The sequence below is a fragment of the Bombus pascuorum genome, chromosome 11 (assembly GCF_905332965.1).
Source record: "Bombus pascuorum chromosome 11, iyBomPasc1.1, whole genome shotgun sequence".
Lineage (NCBI taxonomy): Eukaryota > Metazoa > Arthropoda > Insecta > Hymenoptera > Apidae > Bombus > Bombus pascuorum.
Window position 1 is genome coordinate 114,332 of NC_083498.1, and position 20,070 is coordinate 134,401.

General features: G+C 37.2%; 1 protein-coding gene across 1 annotated transcript in view; it reads left to right on the top strand.

Annotated features, from left to right (window-relative positions):
• The first annotated feature begins 3,254 nt into the window (after positions 1–3,254).
• The window catches only part of LOC132912108 (sodium- and chloride-dependent betaine transporter-like), a 29,224-nt gene continuing 12,408 nt past the window's right edge, over positions 3,255–20,070 (top strand). The window contains exons 1-8 of the mRNA XM_060969219.1: positions 3,255–3,859; positions 5,755–5,923; positions 7,365–7,643; positions 10,707–10,911; positions 11,505–11,698; positions 12,832–13,012; positions 14,522–14,759; positions 15,733–16,071. Coding sequence (XP_060825202.1) covers positions 3,830–3,859; positions 5,755–5,923; positions 7,365–7,643; positions 10,707–10,911; positions 11,505–11,698; positions 12,832–13,012; positions 14,522–14,759; positions 15,733–16,071 — 1,635 coding nt within the window. The 5' untranslated portion in view covers positions 3,255–3,829. The remainder of the gene's footprint in view (positions 3,860–5,754; positions 5,924–7,364; positions 7,644–10,706; positions 10,912–11,504; positions 11,699–12,831; positions 13,013–14,521; positions 14,760–15,732; positions 16,072–20,070) is intronic.

Below are 20,070 nucleotides of genomic sequence, written 5' to 3' on the forward strand. Positions count from 1 at the left end.
CTCCCGTGATCTACATCAAGTTAGCACATACGAAGGTCAAGCACACGATCGCATTGCAATAAAGCCGTCTACGATATATCGACGCGGTGTATTCACAAAGCGTACTAGATGTCGCTTTTGTCGGCAATTTTACAACATTGTGAATAGCAATAACAACCACGCGGCTCCGATTTTTGTTCGTCTGCTCGCTTGTTTGCATGCCTGTTTATTTATTTGTTTGCTTGCTCAATCGCTCGCCCAGTCGCTTATTTGTTTATCGTCCTTTTTTCTTTTTGATTGGCCCCATTGAAATTGACCGATCGCCATGCTAAATTTGCTATGCGCAACTCAATATATCTCTGATGAACAAAATTTTACACTTCTATCGGTCGAACAATAATTGTTATCGACTGGTACCGCTTTGGTTATCCTTTTTCTTCGGTAGATGGTACCGCGATTGTATCTTGGAATATTCCTTTTGCAGAAAGAAAGAATCCGGTCTGACCGGATTACCGGAATTGTGAATCGAAGACTTTGTCTTCTTTTGTTTGTCGAACGACTTTCTGTGTCGATTGGGTTATCCGGGTTCTATTCGGCCCTTGTTCGCTGGATATAGATTTACTCGGAAGTAACCATGGTTTATAGAATTTGGTAATTTTTGTTTCGCGAGCGTAGCAAGAAATGTTAAAGCCAAGGCCAAGTCCTCTATTGTCACTCTGCCAGTTGTTGTTTCAAGTTGTTGGTTGTGTTGGGTTAAGTAAGAGAAGGTAGGATGTTACGCGATCAGAAACATTTTTTCTGTTTATCTTTACGGTAGAAAATGATCTTTTAAATCTTTAATCAAAAATAAGATTTATCTTTCTTATTAATAAATAGCTGGTGAGAGCGTATAGATTTATTTACAGATACAAAACAAAATCGCGTTAAAAATTGTCATTTTTCATTGATTTTCCGAGAAATCTTTTCGAAATTTCCATTTCGATATATTTTTATTATTTTACATGTATATTTTCATTTTATGTTGGAATTGGTAAACGGCGTATTGAATTTTAGAAATACTCTCCTATAAATCCTGTAATACCACAGGAAATGTGACTTATCATGTTTTTCATCTGCGGCCTTCAAATGAAAACAGCAAATTATACGTATTATACATTAATTTTATAATACATTTCATTTATAAAATAAATTACTACAACGAAAAGAACGTTATTTTACATATTTAACGCATTCTTACACTGTGAGAAATGTTAATTCCAGGCAGAAATTAAATAATGTATTATTTATCAAAAATTACTTAACATCGACGCTTTTTATAAAATCGCTTCTTTCTGTTGATACATTCTACGCAATTTTTTGCGCGCATAAATGAGATCCGATATAAATTGTTTGATACCGACCAAAGGAATTAATTCTGCTGATATTTACGAAAATATTACGCGTTTCACCTGCAGTAGCTGCATAATTCGTGAAATCTGTGAATTACCGGCTAGGTCTTTATAAATGATAAGCCACCTCTTTTGTTTACTAGGCAATCACCAACGGAGCAGAGATAGGGGATGTTTAATATTTGCTACCGGGCAAAGTAAGTTTGCAAATCGTCCCTTTTATCCGGAACTCGTAGAGCAGATTTCTTTACCTCTTCCACTCGGAATCTGTCTCTTTTCTCACGAGGCCATTGCGTACAGCATACGCGATTGGGAGATACGCGAGATCATTGTCCGTTTGCTCTGTTGGATATAAAACTCTTTTCTTTCTTTTTCCTGTATCTGCTATAAAATAGCACATCAGCTTTACCTTCGACGTTCTTTCATCTCGGAATTCAACTTTTGGAACATCAAACAGCCGCCACCGTTGTGCTGTCCTCCACCGTAAATCGTCTGGGAAATCATCCGCAACTATTACTGTGCTTTTAAAATCACAGCCACGTGAGATTGAGCTACCGCGTTCCAGTTAATCAACAGATTGTCCGCGTTACGCATGATTATTGGGAAGATGAGTAGTTTTTTGTGAAGTATTTAGGAAAAAGGAAGTGACTGGAACGATTAGTAATTCTGTGTTATTATTACTATTTATTGTGAAATTAAATTAAATTTTTCCTTTTATGTTTCTTTAGTCAATTTACATTTTCAATTAAGCATTGCATAATTTATTGTCTTTCTCTCGTAACAGATAAATTTACAAGATAATCGTTTTCTTCAAGTTTAACGTATGTACCTGTCTTCAAATCTTTTAAATTACAAACGCGATTCATTTTTCAAAGAAAAGGTCTTTAAATATTACACGCAAATATTGATGGATCTCAATTCAATATACACAGATGAAAGAAGTTAAACGATATCATGTATACTAAATGTATTGGAATATTGAAACAACTCTGACACTGTTCTGATATAAAATGTTTCATGAGGTTTATGTAGTATGTATTTTGTATTATTTCACTTCCTACAAAATTGAGCATCCTAAGTAAACAGTCGATTGAATTGTTAACGTTACGTATGCTCATCAACAAAACATTAATTCTTTCCACCAGTAACATTTTATCGTGCACATTCGTTTAATAGATTAAATATTTGTCATTGTTTGATTCGATCAAATAACGAGAGCAGTTATTTTATCGAAAAATACATTGGGTGGCTCTTATTGTAGTGATCGATTTAATGGAGAAGCACGTATTAAATAAAGAAAGCCTCAATTATATTCGCGAGTTAATTAATTTTAGTACCCTTAAATTATAGCATTTATTTATTCATTTATAATTATCGTTTCATGTAATAATGATCAGGATGATCCAGATTATCGATCGTTGTTTAAGCAGTTTATCACAATAATACCGGAAGAATATGATGCGCGCAAATACCAAACATTATCCTCAAAATTGTATTGCGTTGTATTTTTGAAATTATTGCGTTGCGATGTTTATGTCTTCACAATTGACAAAGTATTTGAAATTAAGCATAAAAGAATTCGTCAATCTTTATCTAATAACGTTTATCGAAATATTAATTTGCGTAAATGTGCAGTCTAATTATGAGACGTTCTTACACACTTTTATACATTTATGACCCAACTTTTACAATTTCCTCGAATTTCCCATTTTCCTTTGTGTTTCCCTTCCACTCTCAAAGCGTATTGACGTCGCAGCTTCGAACGTATCGCTTTAAAGCAACAGATTAACGGATCAGTTTCCTAAATACCACTTGTAAACCAGACAGAAACGGAAAGACTGCGATCAAATTCGTACGTACTAGCGGCACCACGCCGTTTTATCAGCGATAGATCGATCACATCGCTATGAACACAGCTGTCCAAATATTTCTGTCAGGCTTTTATCATACAATGCTGAACGCGCATGTCGACGATTGTTCATATATAGTTGAATAGCTCCCCAACTGTTTGACGTATCGATGTTAAAACAGGAATCCACGAAAAAGGGGAACGATCGATGTCAAATATACCCTTAAACACCTGTCGTTTAAACTCATAGCCGTAAGTCTCGCGTTATCGTTTCTATCGTATGCGAATCTCAAGCGAAATCGAAGCAGCAAAGGCAAAGCGTATTTCATCGTCGCGTCGCACAACGAATACGACGTTGGCCGCTCGCCGATGTCGTCTCACGAGACCCGAGACGTTTTATTTGCGGCTACGGTACTATGAAGTGTATTCAGAACCAACCTCTCGATAATAGCTTTTGTCGATTATCTTGATATCTGACGTTATATAGTTCTCTAATAGCGCGTAGCTGCGCAGACGATCGCGATTGTGAATCGAAGTTGGTGTCGAAGTTGACGGGGCATTCGTAATACGGTTTCGACCGCAAATATTTTGCTGATATTTTCGTACAATCACCATGACGGAAGCTAAAGAGTGGACATCCAAGGTGAGCATAGTGCGCGATTAGACTATTGATCATTCTCAAGCTTGTGAAAAAAGTGAACGCAACGCGAATATAATTCCAAACATCTTCGATTTGATGAGTTATAGTCGGACGAATATTCGTTTATACCTTCGTTTCAAAATTTTACTAAAGTGGAGTGGAGGAGGAGCAGTTTGATCCAAACGCACCTTACAGACCAAATAAAGCCTCATGGACGAAGATGATCGTTGTTTGGGATGCTTGGTATCCGTGACATACATACGCAATGAAAACGATGTATACACGTAAATATGTGTTTTGTCATAGGAAGATTTTCTAGAAGAATCAATCCTGTTCAACTTGTGAAAGTGATAACTCATTAATAAGCACGAATTATCTATTTTATAAGACATAGAATTATTGCAAATACGCTACGAGTATTAAGACGCCTTCCGATATTTAGTACAAAGTAGTACAAACCGGATGATTTTCACCGTTTTTATTTCCTAATTATTTTATTACAAACCTGTTATTTCGTTCGTGTTACACGCGTTTCACGATGTAAAATCTATTCGAATTTTTCGATAAATGTAACGAATAAGTGTTGTGATATTTGTGATCCCAGCAACGCATGTAAGGTGGAATTCTCGAAAGAGTAGAACCGTGATTCGTACAATCTTCGTCGTTTTCGAATTAACGTACACGAAGATTATAGGCGGAAACGGTATCTACGATGAAAGCTATAGTACCCGTTAAGTACATAGAGTTTCGTTCCAAAAATATTACACCGACGATCTCCTCGCGGCGGCGTAGTCTCGTTCGGAGAGGGGAATAATCGAGTTCGCGTGCGTCTCGATGCGCCGACGAAACAATGGGATCGGCCATGCGCGGAAAAGAACAGCGTTTCGTTGGATCTTATCTGTTGGTGGCTTACGGTGCGAGTAGATTAAACTACCGATGCTCGTGCCGTTAGACTTTGCAGATAAATTCACTCGATTCGAGCGTTCCCTTAATCTCGTTACGTAAATACCTTGGACGGTCCTCCAGTGGCAGCTCTTACCTTCCCGCTTCCCGCATTACCTTTCGCCCGAGTGTATTGTCTTCCACATTCTCCTCTGTTTCGTCCGACTCTATGTTCTACAGACTGATCCTTACACTTGACTATCAAGGAACTTGATTCCGCTGTTCGATATCGAAGAATGACAGGCAGGGGTGCCGTGGTTTCCCAGAACACCTTACGAGGAAGAGGTTTCTGCACGCACGAGCTCTGCGCGTTGTCTTTGTTAGGAGAAGCAACGAGGCGACCTTATGTTACGGCCAAACATCGTGAATTTCAGCTAGGCCATCGTTTAGTAATTTTTTAGCAGGCCTATAGCCAATACGCGACACTTAGAGAAATTCCATTTAGCTCGGTCATTAATTCATTATTCAGTTTAATTTCAGCAAGTATCGTAATGTACCCTAAATTGTCTTTTACAATCTAGCTTCTCGGCACTGAGCCTAACAGTTCTGGATATTTTGAACTTTTGACACATAACACTAATATCGTAAGAAAGAATTATTTCGTGTTTTGTCCTTATTATTAGTACGACACCATGCTGTGACCGGCCAGAGTGCTTGACCAAATTCCTACTGATTCGTACGATAGATCGTGCAGTGCACGGGTCCGCCTTAGATTGAACTGTTTACACGGGAAACGTGTTCGAACCACAGAATGTTCGGATAATAGAGAATTCGGATAATCGAAGTTCTATTGTTGTTAACTCGCATTTATTTCATAACCTACCTGTCCACACAACTACTACAGGAGGTTCTTCCGGTTGTTGGCCCCTTTTTTCCCTATTCGGTTGCCGGTTGTCGTGCGTTTCGCGGCGATGATTTATATGATGCAAATATAACGTAACCCGTGTTATTGGCAGACGAAGAGGGTTTCACTGGGAGTTGGCGGTGCCTTGGTGCAGCTAACGCAGGATCCTGAACGGGGTAGCTGGGCCAATCCCATCGAGTTTGTTCTATCCTGCATCGGGTATGCCGTTGGCATTGGCAATGTTTGGCGTTTCCCTTACCTTGTATATCGTAATGGCGGTGGTACGTATATATACATATGTTCGTAGCTGTGCGTATCCTGGCGTCGTGGTGAACGTACGGTATGTATGCTGCATGTGGATACGGGTAGCGTGTGCGCACGACTTTCCCATACGAGAAAAACGTCTAGTCGTATTCGCTAAACAGACGGTCACGGGCTAGCAAACGAACTACTGGATTACGCGGAATGATTTATTTTCGTGCGTCGACCGTTTTCGTAGAAAAAGGAGAAAACCGAAAGGGAGAAAAAGGGAAAAGAGGGGAAGCAGAGAAAGAGAAATAGGCGGATGAGCAGACGCGTGACACGGAGTGTACGTGCGTGGTCGACGTGACGAAGCGACTAATACGAATAATTAAGCGTAGTTTGGCAGCTCGTGACCGAGCGTTCGGGAAATTTAATAAATCTTTCCTGGCTGCGTGTGCGGTTGTGCCTGTTGATACAGCCGCTCCTCTCTTTCACCGGGTTTATTTGCGAAATTCCAAAAGGGAGGAAAAGAGAGAGAGAGAGGGAGAGAGAGAGAGAGAGATGCTGCCCGCGTATTCTGAACACTTGGCTTTTAATTATTCTATTTTACTTCCACTCTCGTCGTTTTGTTCTTTTCTGTTTACGTGGCCCCAGCTCTTCATTGTTCCCCGGTCGGCGCGGCGGCTCCTAATGAAAGACGACCAAAGAGAGAATAGTGGCTGGCCGTTTTTAACCTTTCTACTGTAACGCGGTGTTTCGTCGCGTTAATCAGACTCAGGGGCTCGATAACTTTTAATTAGTATCCATTCGAAGTGAATGATAAATCGGCTCGTATTCCTTGGGTATATTTATCTAGTTGTTCCGACGTAAGCGAACATGAACGGGACATTAATCGACAACAGAAATAGCCTTTTTAATCGAAGAGACCATTTTTTACTTACTTTTTAATAGTGCGGTTGTTTAATTTTTTCGTTTATTAATCAACTTTTTTTATCCACGATTTGCCGTTTATTATACGTTAGAATGAGAAGATTAGATAGAGTCTTCGGTATTTATTTGACCGAATAGAGATGTATATACGTATACATCGATTCACGAAAGTATTTGAACAATTACCATGGAAAGCTTTTATATCCGTACTGCATGTAGTATGCATGAATGATGGTATAGTATGGATAATCGACTGCTTAAATACTTTTATAATTTCTGCGAGGTATGTACTTGTAGCAAGCGTCTTGTAATTTCTATACGTATTTTCAGATTCTACCGATATAAACGTTACAAGTCCCATAACAGTGCTAATAAAATTTCATTGATTAATACGAATGCATCGTATAACATACATAATATATCCATAAAAGATGTCTTCCAGTGTTCGAATACTTTCGTGAACCTACGCATTATCGTATCTGTCGCCATCCTCGTTAAACTCTTTATAAATACGTTATAGCATATTTCCAGTCGTTGCTCTGTTTACAGGTGCTTTTTTAATTCCATTCGTTTTAATGCTGATAACCATGGGATTACCGATATTTTTTTTGGAACTCGCGATTGGACAATATTCAGGACTTGGCCCTAACGAAGCGTTCACACGTATGGCGCCGGCACTCGAGGGTCTCGGTTATTGCACCCTCGTCGTCATTTTGCTTGTAATGGTCTACTACATGGTGATCGTTGCCTGGACACTTTTCTACACGTTCGTCTCGTTCGTGCCAAAGCTCAGTTGGGCCTACTGCGACAACGATTTCAACACGAACGGTAAGCACACTGATAAAATAACAGACGTATTGCCGCGCCCCTTGTAAATTTTAGAGAACGCACCTCGCCTACGAACGATGGGTTCAACTTGTTATTTAGTGTAACGTAACGTAACCGTGCCACACGCGTATTTTATCGTTCCCATAAAGCCCGAAGAGGTCGTAGAACCGTTTTAAACGATCGAATGACGAACGGCTCGTTTCTTCGAAATTCAATTTCTCTACTCTGCAGAACGGAAGCGCATAACATGAGAAAAATATTCTCCTCTTCCTTCGTATCGTTACATGCTGCTTTATGTTTTTCCATACATTGTATAGCTGGCAATTTATGAGTATATACGTGTACTACGTATGCCTTTTGTGTTAACAATATGTAAATAATAACAATTTTCATATTGAAAATTTTTTGTTCAGCAAAATATAGCTTGCTTTATAAATATGGAATGATACATGCGAGTATTTTTCGGTTTTTCTAGAAACAAACTTTAATTAACTTGGATGGAACGAAATGCTATTTTTCTCTCAGTTTCAATGTCCTCTTCGGTTATTTAAAGTCGCATCTAATCGTTTGTGTGTGGTTAAAGCTTTAAAAGGGTATTGGTATTGGTGAGTGGTTCTCGTATATCTTATCTCCATAGGTAAAACTACTATTTTAATGTGTCGATCGTAATTTGCCAAATTATGTCATACATATTATCTTTTCTTATTTAATCTACAATCTCTCTAGTATAATCTATTCTAACATCTATTCTAATCTACATATCTACAAATTATCGGTAACAGGCACAAACCTACAACATTGTTCTTCATTCGTATTTCGTTTAAGATATAGAGTGTATTTCTAATTGTACGCTGCAATGAAGATATGATAAGAGTCCTTTCTTTATCGATTTAGTAGTTCTTTAAATGTTATTGCGCTTGTTCGTAGAATATAGTAAAGCAATTTACTTTTACAACTAAATGATTTTATTCGTTAAAAGAATTTATTTATATTTCATTCACCAACTTTTCCTCAATATTGAATCAAATCGTACATGTATGCCCCTTTTTGTGAGAGTTGGATGTTTTATTCAAAATATACGTTGTTACAAACATTTTTGTGCAAGATATTTCGAGTTATGTGCGATCTACAGTATCGAAATCAGAACATAAAATTAGCAAAAGAGACCGAGATAATATTCTCGTTCGAGGTATGACCTTATTTTCAAATTGCGATTTATTTCATCCTGTAATAGTTACTCGCCTGTCTTTAGAGAAATCGTTCAAAATAATACCGTAAATATCCACTGTGATTGTTCAGCGGCAAAGAGTTCAAAATAAATTACATCCTTTGTTGCTCGAAAAACGGTGACAAAAATCTTGTAATGGAAGTTCGGTTTAGCAACTTTACTTCTACTTTATTACAACTTTCATCGACAGAGCAATCATTGTAACCACTGACCGCTGACCGCCAACCGCTGACTGCCAATTGATATGACCAATATTGTTATAAAGAATTTATTTTGTTACAAGTGGTGATTCGACATTTTTCCAATTTCATGGAGACGATCGTTTGCTTTTATCTCTGCTATTCCTAGGTTACTTCGTTAAATCTATACGCTTTTGATGTGGATTTCTTTTAATATTCTCATGTAGATTGCATTGGTCATCTTTAACACAGTAGCATGTATCTTTTATGATTGATCAAATGAATTACAAGAACAAAATTTAACAGATATGAATATATATATATATATGTATGTATGTATGTATGTATGTATATATGTATACATTATTACACAGCGAAGGAACGAGTGCACTAAAAAAAAGAAATTGTGCATTTTTGACCGATTAGGAGGTTTGGGTTGAGATTTAAAAAGTGCAATTTCTCTTTTTTATATTTTTTTCTAATTTTTTGTCCGCCTAAGGATTGCTTGCTTATCTCATAATAAAAACCTTATCTAATTGTTTGTTACGTACGAGACAAAACGTGTGTATTTAGGTTAATGCACTTCGTGGAAAAGGTTGACTCACACCACGCAAATGCATGCCTCATACACATAACGTACTAGCTTGCTTCGCTATCAATTTCTGGTAGGCTTTAGGGTATTTGTATGCATAATATATGTATAAAAAGCTAAAAATTAGAGATCCTGGGTCTTAATCGCCATAACTTTGCTAAATTTGCTCGCTGTACAGATCGTAACAACTTTTATATTTATGTAATATTATACGAAAAATTTATTCTATCTCATTATAGATTTTAACTCATTTTCAGCTTATCTTATATAACTAAGTTATGAATCTTATATAACTAGATATGAATATATATATATTATTTTATATTATATTATTAATAATATATATTGCAATTCTAATGCTACATCCTACGTTTTTCATTCGATACGCTACAAAGCACGATCTAGGGTGTGCGAGAAAACAAGTGTTTTCATAAAAACGTGATTGTCTATTAGTACATAGATGTTACAAAAAATGTGTTAAAAATGGTTGTGCCTGTGTCTCATACAAACTTGTGCACTTTGGACGGTTATAGCTGTGCCCACGTTTTACGCGTTAACGGGTTAAGGACGCTCGTTCGTGCGATTTTTCTCAGGTTCAACAAACAAAGCAGTCTCTTCAGCTGCTTATTGCTGCCGCCGCCTTACGCGTGTCACTAAAACAAGCGCGCGCGTGCCCTCGTAGCCACGCCATAAGGGAACGCTTGAAACCGGAAATCCCTCGTAGAACGAAGTATCTCTCTGAAATAAATGCGGGGAGAACAACAAAGCGCTCGTGTAATTAGTGGCGGTCTCTCGACGATCGTAACAAAGTACCAGTGCGGATATACATACGTACATAGGCTACATAGGTATACGTGTATATGGCCAGCTATCGCATGTAATATCGAACTATACGCTGTCAGCTCTACGACGCATCGTATTCTGTAAACGACAGCTATTTCGTTTCAATCAGCGATAGCCTTTGGAAGCCTTTGGAAGCCTTTGATGTTGTTTCCTAATTATCGCGTAACCAGGGCAACGATATTGGATATGCGGGGATAAAGCCATAATGTTGACTTGTACAGATTGTTATAGTGGCCTGCAAGGGATCCAATGTCAAACGAATGATCCGGAAACAATATTTTACAACAAGACTTGCGTATCGGCCAGGCTTATCTGCAAGAACTTTGGTTTCGAGGATGGCAACGTCACGCATTGTTTCGATACGAACAGATTGGAACTTCTTCAACACCTGTATACTCGCATCCTTTCTTCGGAGGAATATTTCAAGTATGCCATGAACCAGTGTATGGTATAAACCATTTTCTTTTTTTTTCTTTCGATATATCGATCACGATAATCATTAGATCACGGATTTTTGTGCATTTACGAAAGATCACGAAAGAAACGAACAGAACGCATGCGATATGCAGAGTAATACATCTAAATATAGCAGTTTTTATAATACTTGGTGATTACTTTTCTTTTAATGAAATGAGTTCGAGTGAGTATTAGTTCCAAAATCGATATTCTAAATATATTAGGTCAGACGAGGAAAATAGACCAGTTTTTATATCGAGAATTAGGTCAGTGATACTGGAGAGTGCTACGAAGAAAAACATAATCACCTTTTCTTTCCACAACTTTTTCCCATTTCGCCGGCAAACACAATAATGCTGTCCACGTAAAATTGTCTGACTATCTTTGTACTAAAGTGTTCTTTCATAGAATCTTTTAATTAGCTATGACATGTCCCATTTTGCTATTTACCTTCTATCTTTATTTAGCTATCGTGTAGTTTGTTATTCATTTATAAATAAGAAAATCACGGAAAAAGCTGAAATATTTAATCGTTATCGGATATTATCGTTGATCGAATCTAGCGACCGTGTATTGGGTCTACGAGGTGCCACGTGGGAACATTTTGGAGGCATAAGATGGGAATTGTTAGGATGTCTCACCCTCGCTTGGACAGTCTGCTACCTATGCCTGATGCGCGGTGTCCACTCCATTGGGAAGGTCGTCTACTTTACTGCACTTTTCCCTTACGTCATGCTTACAGCGCTGCTGATACGAGGTAAGAAGAACACAAGAAAAACGCTTTTCGTGCAATAGAAATTTCTTCGTTGATGCGATTAAGGAATTATGTATTACGTTGAGAAACGAGCTCATTCACGTTTTCTTAAAAGAGAGAGTCAAGTGTGTTTATTTTCACGTAAAATCTATCTAAGCAAGGTGTAATTTATTTTACATAAATTCAAACACATGCATCTTTACATTCTTTAAATAAATTTTAGAACTAGGCTGGAGGCTTTTATGCAATTTCATATTTCTGTAAACAGAACTAAGTTTCATTCACTAAAAATTATAAAGAGCACTTCACTTTGAATATTTCATATATTTTTATATACTATTTGCAATCTGTAGATTTTTGCACCTTTGAAACTATCATAAATGCATGAAAATTTGCAATATACCGATAACATTTTCCGAAATGCTTATATTAATGAAAAGCGAAAGAACTTATTGCTCGAGTTAATATTTTTGCTATTACATAACTCTTACATAGTATCGTTAACTATTACATAAAAGCCGAAAAATTTGTTTTTGAAAAATTATATAATATACATTTTTATCTTGAAACTGTTTCTCCTTCGTATAAAAGAATGTTACGATACTGTGTGTATACAGGGAATTCGTTGATCGTCAGGATTTTTCAGATGATATAAAATTTTAATTATACGGCAGAATAAATGAACACTTTGCAACATATTATTAATTCAGAATTGCTGCAAAACAATTATTTTTCAATCATCGGACACGTTCATTAAGAACGCAATAAATAACTATCAACGAATCGGAAGAGAATATTACAATCGATGAATTGTCAACAAATTAAAAAATAAATTAATTGTTAACGGTCAGAGATGATAAAATGGCATCATGACCCGCGCGAGGTTTTCGCGTATATGAAGTTTCATAATTAAAATTCTTCGACAAGATAATTGATAATTTATGAATATTAAAATGATATTAAAATGATATTAAACGAGATATCTCTTTATGTGACATTAAACTTCAAATATGAATTAAAAATCTAAATTTAGGAATTTCGTGTATCATTGGATTGCATAAAAAATACGTTTTTTTAACGATATCGGTTATTTTAAAGAATTTGTCAATTTTTATTGGTTTATTGTACACGTGCAGGTGTTACACTGGACGGTGCTGGTGACGGTTCTCTTTGGTTTATTACGCCAAAATGGTCAACACTGGAATCAACTAGCGTATGGGCAGATGCTGCATCCCAAGTTTTCTATTCCCTTGGTATTGGTTGTGGATCTTTGACCACTCTTTCGAGCTACAGTAATTTCAATAACAATTGCCACAGGTAAGCGTATGCGTTCGATATTCGACCACGCAACTCCTTCTTTATAACACTACTACGAATTTTGTGTACTCTGAAATTGGTCGAAAGCGTATACTCATTCATCAGGAAATAAATTTATGGATGAGCAAATGTAGATCGTCGTAATCTATTCGTGTTCTTACCAAATCACCATTACGCTCTCAGCAATCCAATAAAATTACACGAATATCCAATTAAAATCTTCCGCTCAATTAATATGATTCATTCACTTAAAGTCAGCAGTAACGATAATGCATTTTACATTCGCGTGAATCTTTGGATACGTCCACCAACGATTTTGCACTCGTGCTTCGAATAAAAAAGCGTTCAAATGTCTGAATTCTGTCGTCGGAATCGACTGTAGTGATCTTCTAATGACGTGATTCGTCGTAAAATGATTAATCTTTTAGCTGTGGAATCTGTGTCCTATTAGTGCATCAAATACTATAAATCTTTACGATTTAAAATTCGTCGAGATATTTATTTTCACGACGATACATGAATCGTTACGTACACATTTCCTATGTCACTTAATAAAATTTACCATATGAGGGGTACATATTCGCCAATAGATTAATTTTAATCAATAAATGATTATATCCAAAATCCATATGAAGCAACTCCTTTTTAATTCTTCAACGTAGTTATTACAGCGCACTACCGACAGTTTAAATCGACAGTGAGAGGATTAAAGTTAGACTTATCAAGTCCAGAGTATATTTCAAAGAGTGAACCAATGAATGCGCGTGGCCACGATATTTGGACGTTGAAAACGTCTGCTTCATTTCGTACGATACTGATCGTAAGATGAATCATCCAAACCATGGTACCTCCGAAACGACGATACTCGCCGAGTCGGAGCGTTCACGTGCTCGAAATATTGCAGAAAGTCGTAATTAGCATGATTATCCGACGCTGAACTTCTCTCCCAACGGCAGATACAATTCGTTGCACGTTGCATCGCGTATATAAATTATATCAGTGCGACGCAAGTCGAATGAGCAAGTAGTGCAGCACCGGAATATAACTTGCCGCACCAGCTGGCCAACTTTTACCTGTGATTATTAATTGTTCTTCCTCTGTTCTGTCATTTAACTGCCGCGTCTCGTCTTTATCGCAGGATACGTTTTATACTTCTGAAAAGCCTTATATGGCGTCGCTCGCTGAATCATAAGGTTGTTTTCTCGTGACGATATGAAGGTAAGACACAATACCATCCACCCATTTTCGGTCACACTGATGCGTTTGATACGAGCTTTTATCGTCCGTCGTTTGCGAAATATTCATACACGATTCAGACGTCCTGCGGGAACGACTTGTAGATACAAATAATAAACGATCTTGGTCTCTTAATAATCGTGGAGGGTACGACAAATTGTCAGAATGTATGAAAATATAAAAACGTGATAGAACCTGCTGTATCCAAACTAATGACAAGGCAAACTTCCTGCTACCTGTCTTAAATATATTTTTCTCCTTTACTTCTCTTAGAGACGCAATTATCGTGACGTTTACGAATCTCGCAACGTCGATCTTCGCCGGATTCGTAATTTTCTCCATTATGGGATTTCTTGCCCGTCAAATGGGCATACCAATCGACGAAGTGATCAAAAGCGGAGCAGGGCTGGCTTTCATCGCGTATCCAGAAGCCGTGGCACGGATGCCGTTGCCCAATCTCTGGGCAGTGTTGTTTTTCATCATGCTGTTTATCCTAGGCATCGGTAGCCAAGTAAGTACTTACATTAAACAACAGGATAGTAGATTCGCGAAAAGTAACGATCGATTGAACGAGTTGAACCGTGCGCGCTCCTCGCGTTTTACAAGTTCGTTAAAAAATGGAGTAGGTACTTTTGAAGTTAAGGAGAGCAGTGTGCAAGTCGATTCGCGGTTGCCGAGCAAAGAGAAAGAAGGTTTAGCGAGAAGAAGCGAAAGAATAGATGAAGGTAAGAAAAGGGAGATAAAGTAAAAAAAGGGGGAAAGGAAAGGGCATGAGCAGAGAAGCGTGAAGACTTTTGAAAATGAAGAGCATCGTATTTCCATGTTGTTTAAAGTTTAAAGTACGGCCTTGTTATTTGCACGGTGTGAGTCTGCGCGCGTGAGAAGGAGAAGGCAAAAATTTTTCGTCCTACCGAGCCAACTAAGAAGGCGCTATTCAAGTGCCGCGAAAACCGGAACGCCAGCCGCCGTATTCGTCAAAAGAGCTGTGAGGGAAAATGTGCTCGCGAGTAGCCAGACGATCGTGCCGTGTTACTTTTGCATCACCTCCCGTCTCTCTGCCTCGAGGCTCGTATATCATGGAAAGAGTTATGGTTTGCCGTCCCACTGAAATCCACACCTTTCCTCCTGTCCTCGTCTTTCCACCCTTTTTTCCCTACGAATGAGAGAACCGTAGAAAGGTAAACGAGCGAGGCAAAAAGAAAGCTGGCGGAGAGAAAGGGAGAGCCGGGGAAAGAAAGCGAAAGGCTCTTTGTTTTCTACACGCGTCTCTGCCCCTCTACTGGCTCTGCAGCTTGCACGCTGAAGGGTAATTAAGACAGACGGCGTCAAGAAAGAAAAAAAGAAAAAAAATATATACGAGGGGGAAAAAAGGGGCGAGAAAGAAGAAAAGAATATAAAAACGGAGAAAGGGTAACGAGAATCCCCGACGGGCGAGCATCGAATCTCGAGTAACACAGTCGGTCGTTGCTTTTTACGATACGCAGTTCGCAGGCGTGCAGGCGATAAACACCGCCATATTGGACCTGCGACCAGATTTACGAAAACACGAGAGCTACGTGGTATTAGGGATATGCGTCACTTGCTGGCTCCTTGCTATACCGATGGTGTTCGATGGTGGTATTTACCTGTTCACGCTGATGGACTGGAACACCGCTTCTTGGGCAATACTATTGATCGGCATTGCAGAGGTCGGCGTGGTAGGCTGGTGTTACGGGTGCAACAAATTCCTGCGTAACATAGCTGAAATGCAAATGCGGTTCAGCCTTTTGCTCCGCAGATATTGGTGGCTCAGTTGGGTTGTGCTCGCGCCTATCACTTGTCTGGTAAGTGCATTGTAATCGCATCTCCTCCGTTCGTGTCTTGACGCGTTGCTACAGTTGTTTCCGTGCACCAGGGCCCTCGAAATACACCTGGCCAACTATGTCCAAGTTATTCTCCGATAATTAACTCGATCGATATCGAACTTGTTTTACAGATGTCGGACGGCGATGCCGCTCTGTGTAAATGAAACTCGATGGCGTAAAATGCCGAGAATATTTCCATTGAAAATCCCCTGATTTGTAATCTACAATATGCAATTATCGAAGATACTAAAGTATCGTTTGAATCAAAATTGATTAGGTTAAAATGTAAATGTTAATTGTAAATGTTATTAGCGATGGGAAATTTGACAAAACGTTATCGATCAATTAATTTGTTGTAATCGGTTAGGAGAATTGAACATCTCTGCGTAAATATAAACGAAGTATAAAACGTTAGAAACTTTGGCGACGGCTATAACAGTAACAGTTTTATCTTGGAAAGCAAAGCTTTTTATAATTCCAAATTTCTTCGATATTCAAAAGAAATATATTCTTCCAGTTCATAAAAATGTAAATGATTTTTAAATATACTAGAATGTAATTAATCTTTACATATAATATAAACAGAATTCGCATTCTAATGTTTCACGAAAAAAAGATTAACATATAATTTCGTATGTTCCTAGTGCACGAATACACTGTACGTCTTATCGGTGTAAGATAAGAAAGCGTTGAATAGATACGTATTGGATAAATGCAACTTATATGTAGATATTGGTTAAAAGTTTCCAGATAAACTATATCAATTATGAAATTTGTTTTAAAGTGTCATAAATATTTTATGTTCAACCAATTTTAATAGTAGTTTCGCTGGTTACTAATGATGCAGCCTCAAATTGAATTTCCTAATACAATAGATACAAGTTATATTGGGAAATTTCGAGCAACTTTGAAAACAATAACTTTCTGTCAGAGTTTCATAACTTTGACATACATGAATGTATAATGCTTAGTATCTGAATTGTATATTGTGCTCTTAGGTGAGGTCAGCAGCCAATTACGCATGTCCTTGTTGTGATTATATCGTTCCTCCTATCCATTATATAATACATTGATATAATTATATAATAGGGATAAAGCTAAATCGATTTCCGTGTTATTTCGGCACGATGAAGATTTGACGCTTTTAAACTAAAAGAAGCACTCGAAGCGCTACATATCTATGTCTAAGTGCAATCAAAAAAGTTAGTTTCCCAAAACTGAATTCGAATTATTTAAATTTACGATTCTTTTACGATATTTCTACAAAATTTCACATTAAGATTCTTCAAAATAAATATTACTTTGAAAAACAGGGTTTACTTCAAAATCATATTTACTTTTATTAAAAAATACTCTCCCACGAAGACATATATTTTGCGTTTGCTTTTGTGGCCTCTCCGTTAGCTACAAGATGAGTAACCGAACAAATATTATTTTTATTAAATTACATTAGGCATCTTAAATATTTCATATACTCCGATTACTTCTAAAACAATCAATGCTATCTACATTTTCAGAATCTTCAAATACATAAATCATCGTTCATTCTGGCCATTGTACATCTGAATCTGCCCAATATTCGCCCCCAAATATACTATGTAATCACACTTAGCTTCCGTAAAACTTGGTTGAAACCATGGCAATCATACGAATCATCCGAGCGATTAAACAAATCCTGTTCACGGACACGAGTTAGTTCGTTCGTTCCGTTCGTACCACTCTCTTTTTCCGGGCATGCACCTCATAGTTAAGACGTTAATCCTTTCTCCTTTCGAGGTGTTTTCACTGACGGTATTATCGCGGTTTTGCTTCTCGGTCCGCAAGCATTTAGCGCGACGCTTGTGCTCCATTATTGATTTTCCGTTTGTTTTAGACTCTTCCTCCGTCTGTCTGTCGTATATTTTTTTCTTATTCTTCCTTTTTTTTTTTTTTTTTTACTCTGCCTCCACTGCTTTTGCATCTTGTTTAGTAAATGACCTCGCGTTCGGTCCTCGTCACGCGCGCCCGAAGCCATTGAAAAAATCACAGCCTAAATAATTATGTTCCATTGCGCCCACTTCATCGTTAACAAACGCAAATCCACTGAAATATCTGGATCACTAATTCGAACAGGCGAAAGCACGCGCAGAGAGACACGGTAAAGAAGCAAGTAATGATCATTCTCTCGAGTCACCTTGGAGAATTTTCATCATTATCGCAGCAAGAGCAGAGTAGAGCCTCTCCGGTAAAGATTTCTCGGTTCTATTCTATCGTAACCTAGAGTGGCTCAGGAAAGTATTCGAAACTTATCACGGAATTTTTCTACGAACATATTATATATATTATATGAAACTTTTTGAAATTTTCTTAACATTATAACGAGACACGACTATCGTGCTTGTAACTGTAAAATATGAAATGTATATAGAAGTTATTCAATTAAAAAATGTCTATAGAGGTTAGAAGACATTTATTGCAAACATACACTTACAAATCGTTGCAATAAGATCATAACTTCTCAATCAATTTCTCGAAAACAGAACGTCATGCACACATATCCTTTTGGGGTTGTTTTACGTCAACCTGAAGCATGAAATGCACATATAGTTAATTCATTCGAGATTTCACAGTTTTCGCTATCGCTTTGTTAATGAAAAATTAGTATGCAACATGAATAGTAGTCTTAAACATATGATTAGTGCTAAAGATGTCTCACTACATGTTGTGGCTTATTAATATACCGAATAATTGTCTGTCCAAATACTTTGGTGATCTTTGCGATATATATGCCTTTAGTAAATATATTCTAACTTCTATATATATTTTTGGATCTGTTTCAAGTTTTACCGATCTAGTCACGATAGTCTTGGCTCTTATCTAATGAGATCTCAAAATATTTTGTATCATACGTATACCGTATATAAATATATAACAAGTTCCTAGAAGTGTTCGAATATTTTCACGAGTCATTGCACTTCACCGATGCCTATCGTGTTCTATATCTGTCTTTGTATCAAGAGTTCCAAAGAGATCTAAATCTGATCGATAGATTGCTTTATTAAATGCGATATACTCGGTGCCGGTTACCTCGATACGACAGTTTTCAATACACCATAGCTCGATTTAAGATTGACGCTCGATCAATCCTAATTTATTTCCGGAAATAATATTCCGCGATAGTTTGTCTTCCAAGAGTTCGTTTCGTAAACATTAATGTGGATTGTAGGATAGCTTCTTCCGATAAAGGCTTAAAATAGCTTAAAAGTTTCGCATCAGTCGCTGGCATTGGAAAGTATCTAAGGGCGTTTCTTGTAAACCTTTACATTGGTAAACTTTTGTAATGCTAATGTCCAGCCTTTTCTTGTGAGTTTTTGCTAGCCTGATTAATTTTAGAAAGTTCAGTGCTTCGTTGCAGTCATCTCTTCTTATTATTAACGGAGTAATTAGGATTAAAAATAAACAAAATTTTACTTCTATAATTTTTACTATGTTTATTTAATTGTTAATTATATTTCTTCTTAAAGCTCTTTTTTAAACCTCAGTTAGGTCTTCTATAGATCCCCCGCTTCGTTCATCATCTTTATAATACTTAATTATACAGGATGAACGGGGATAAATTCATTAAAAATTTTATGAATCTATTCCGAGTAATTTTTCGTCGTGTACTACACTTTCTCTTTTATTGATTAGCTCTCTCTATTTTTCTTTATAATAGAAATTGACATTTCTTGCGTTGCAAGAATTTTTATTAAACATGTAGGTAAACAAATATAAATTTTGATAGGTTTAAGCACAATAATTTGTACTTAATTTTCATACAGCTTGTTTTATGCTTTTCCGCTTTTTATTTTTCAAATTCAACTACCAGCGTAGAATCCAGTGGATTATAAAAGTATCTATTATTGATTAAGAACGAATGTGTATAGAGATATGTTTTATTGTTCGAGAAATTATTAATGATATAAAATTATGTTCACAAGCATCAAAATCTCGTTAAAA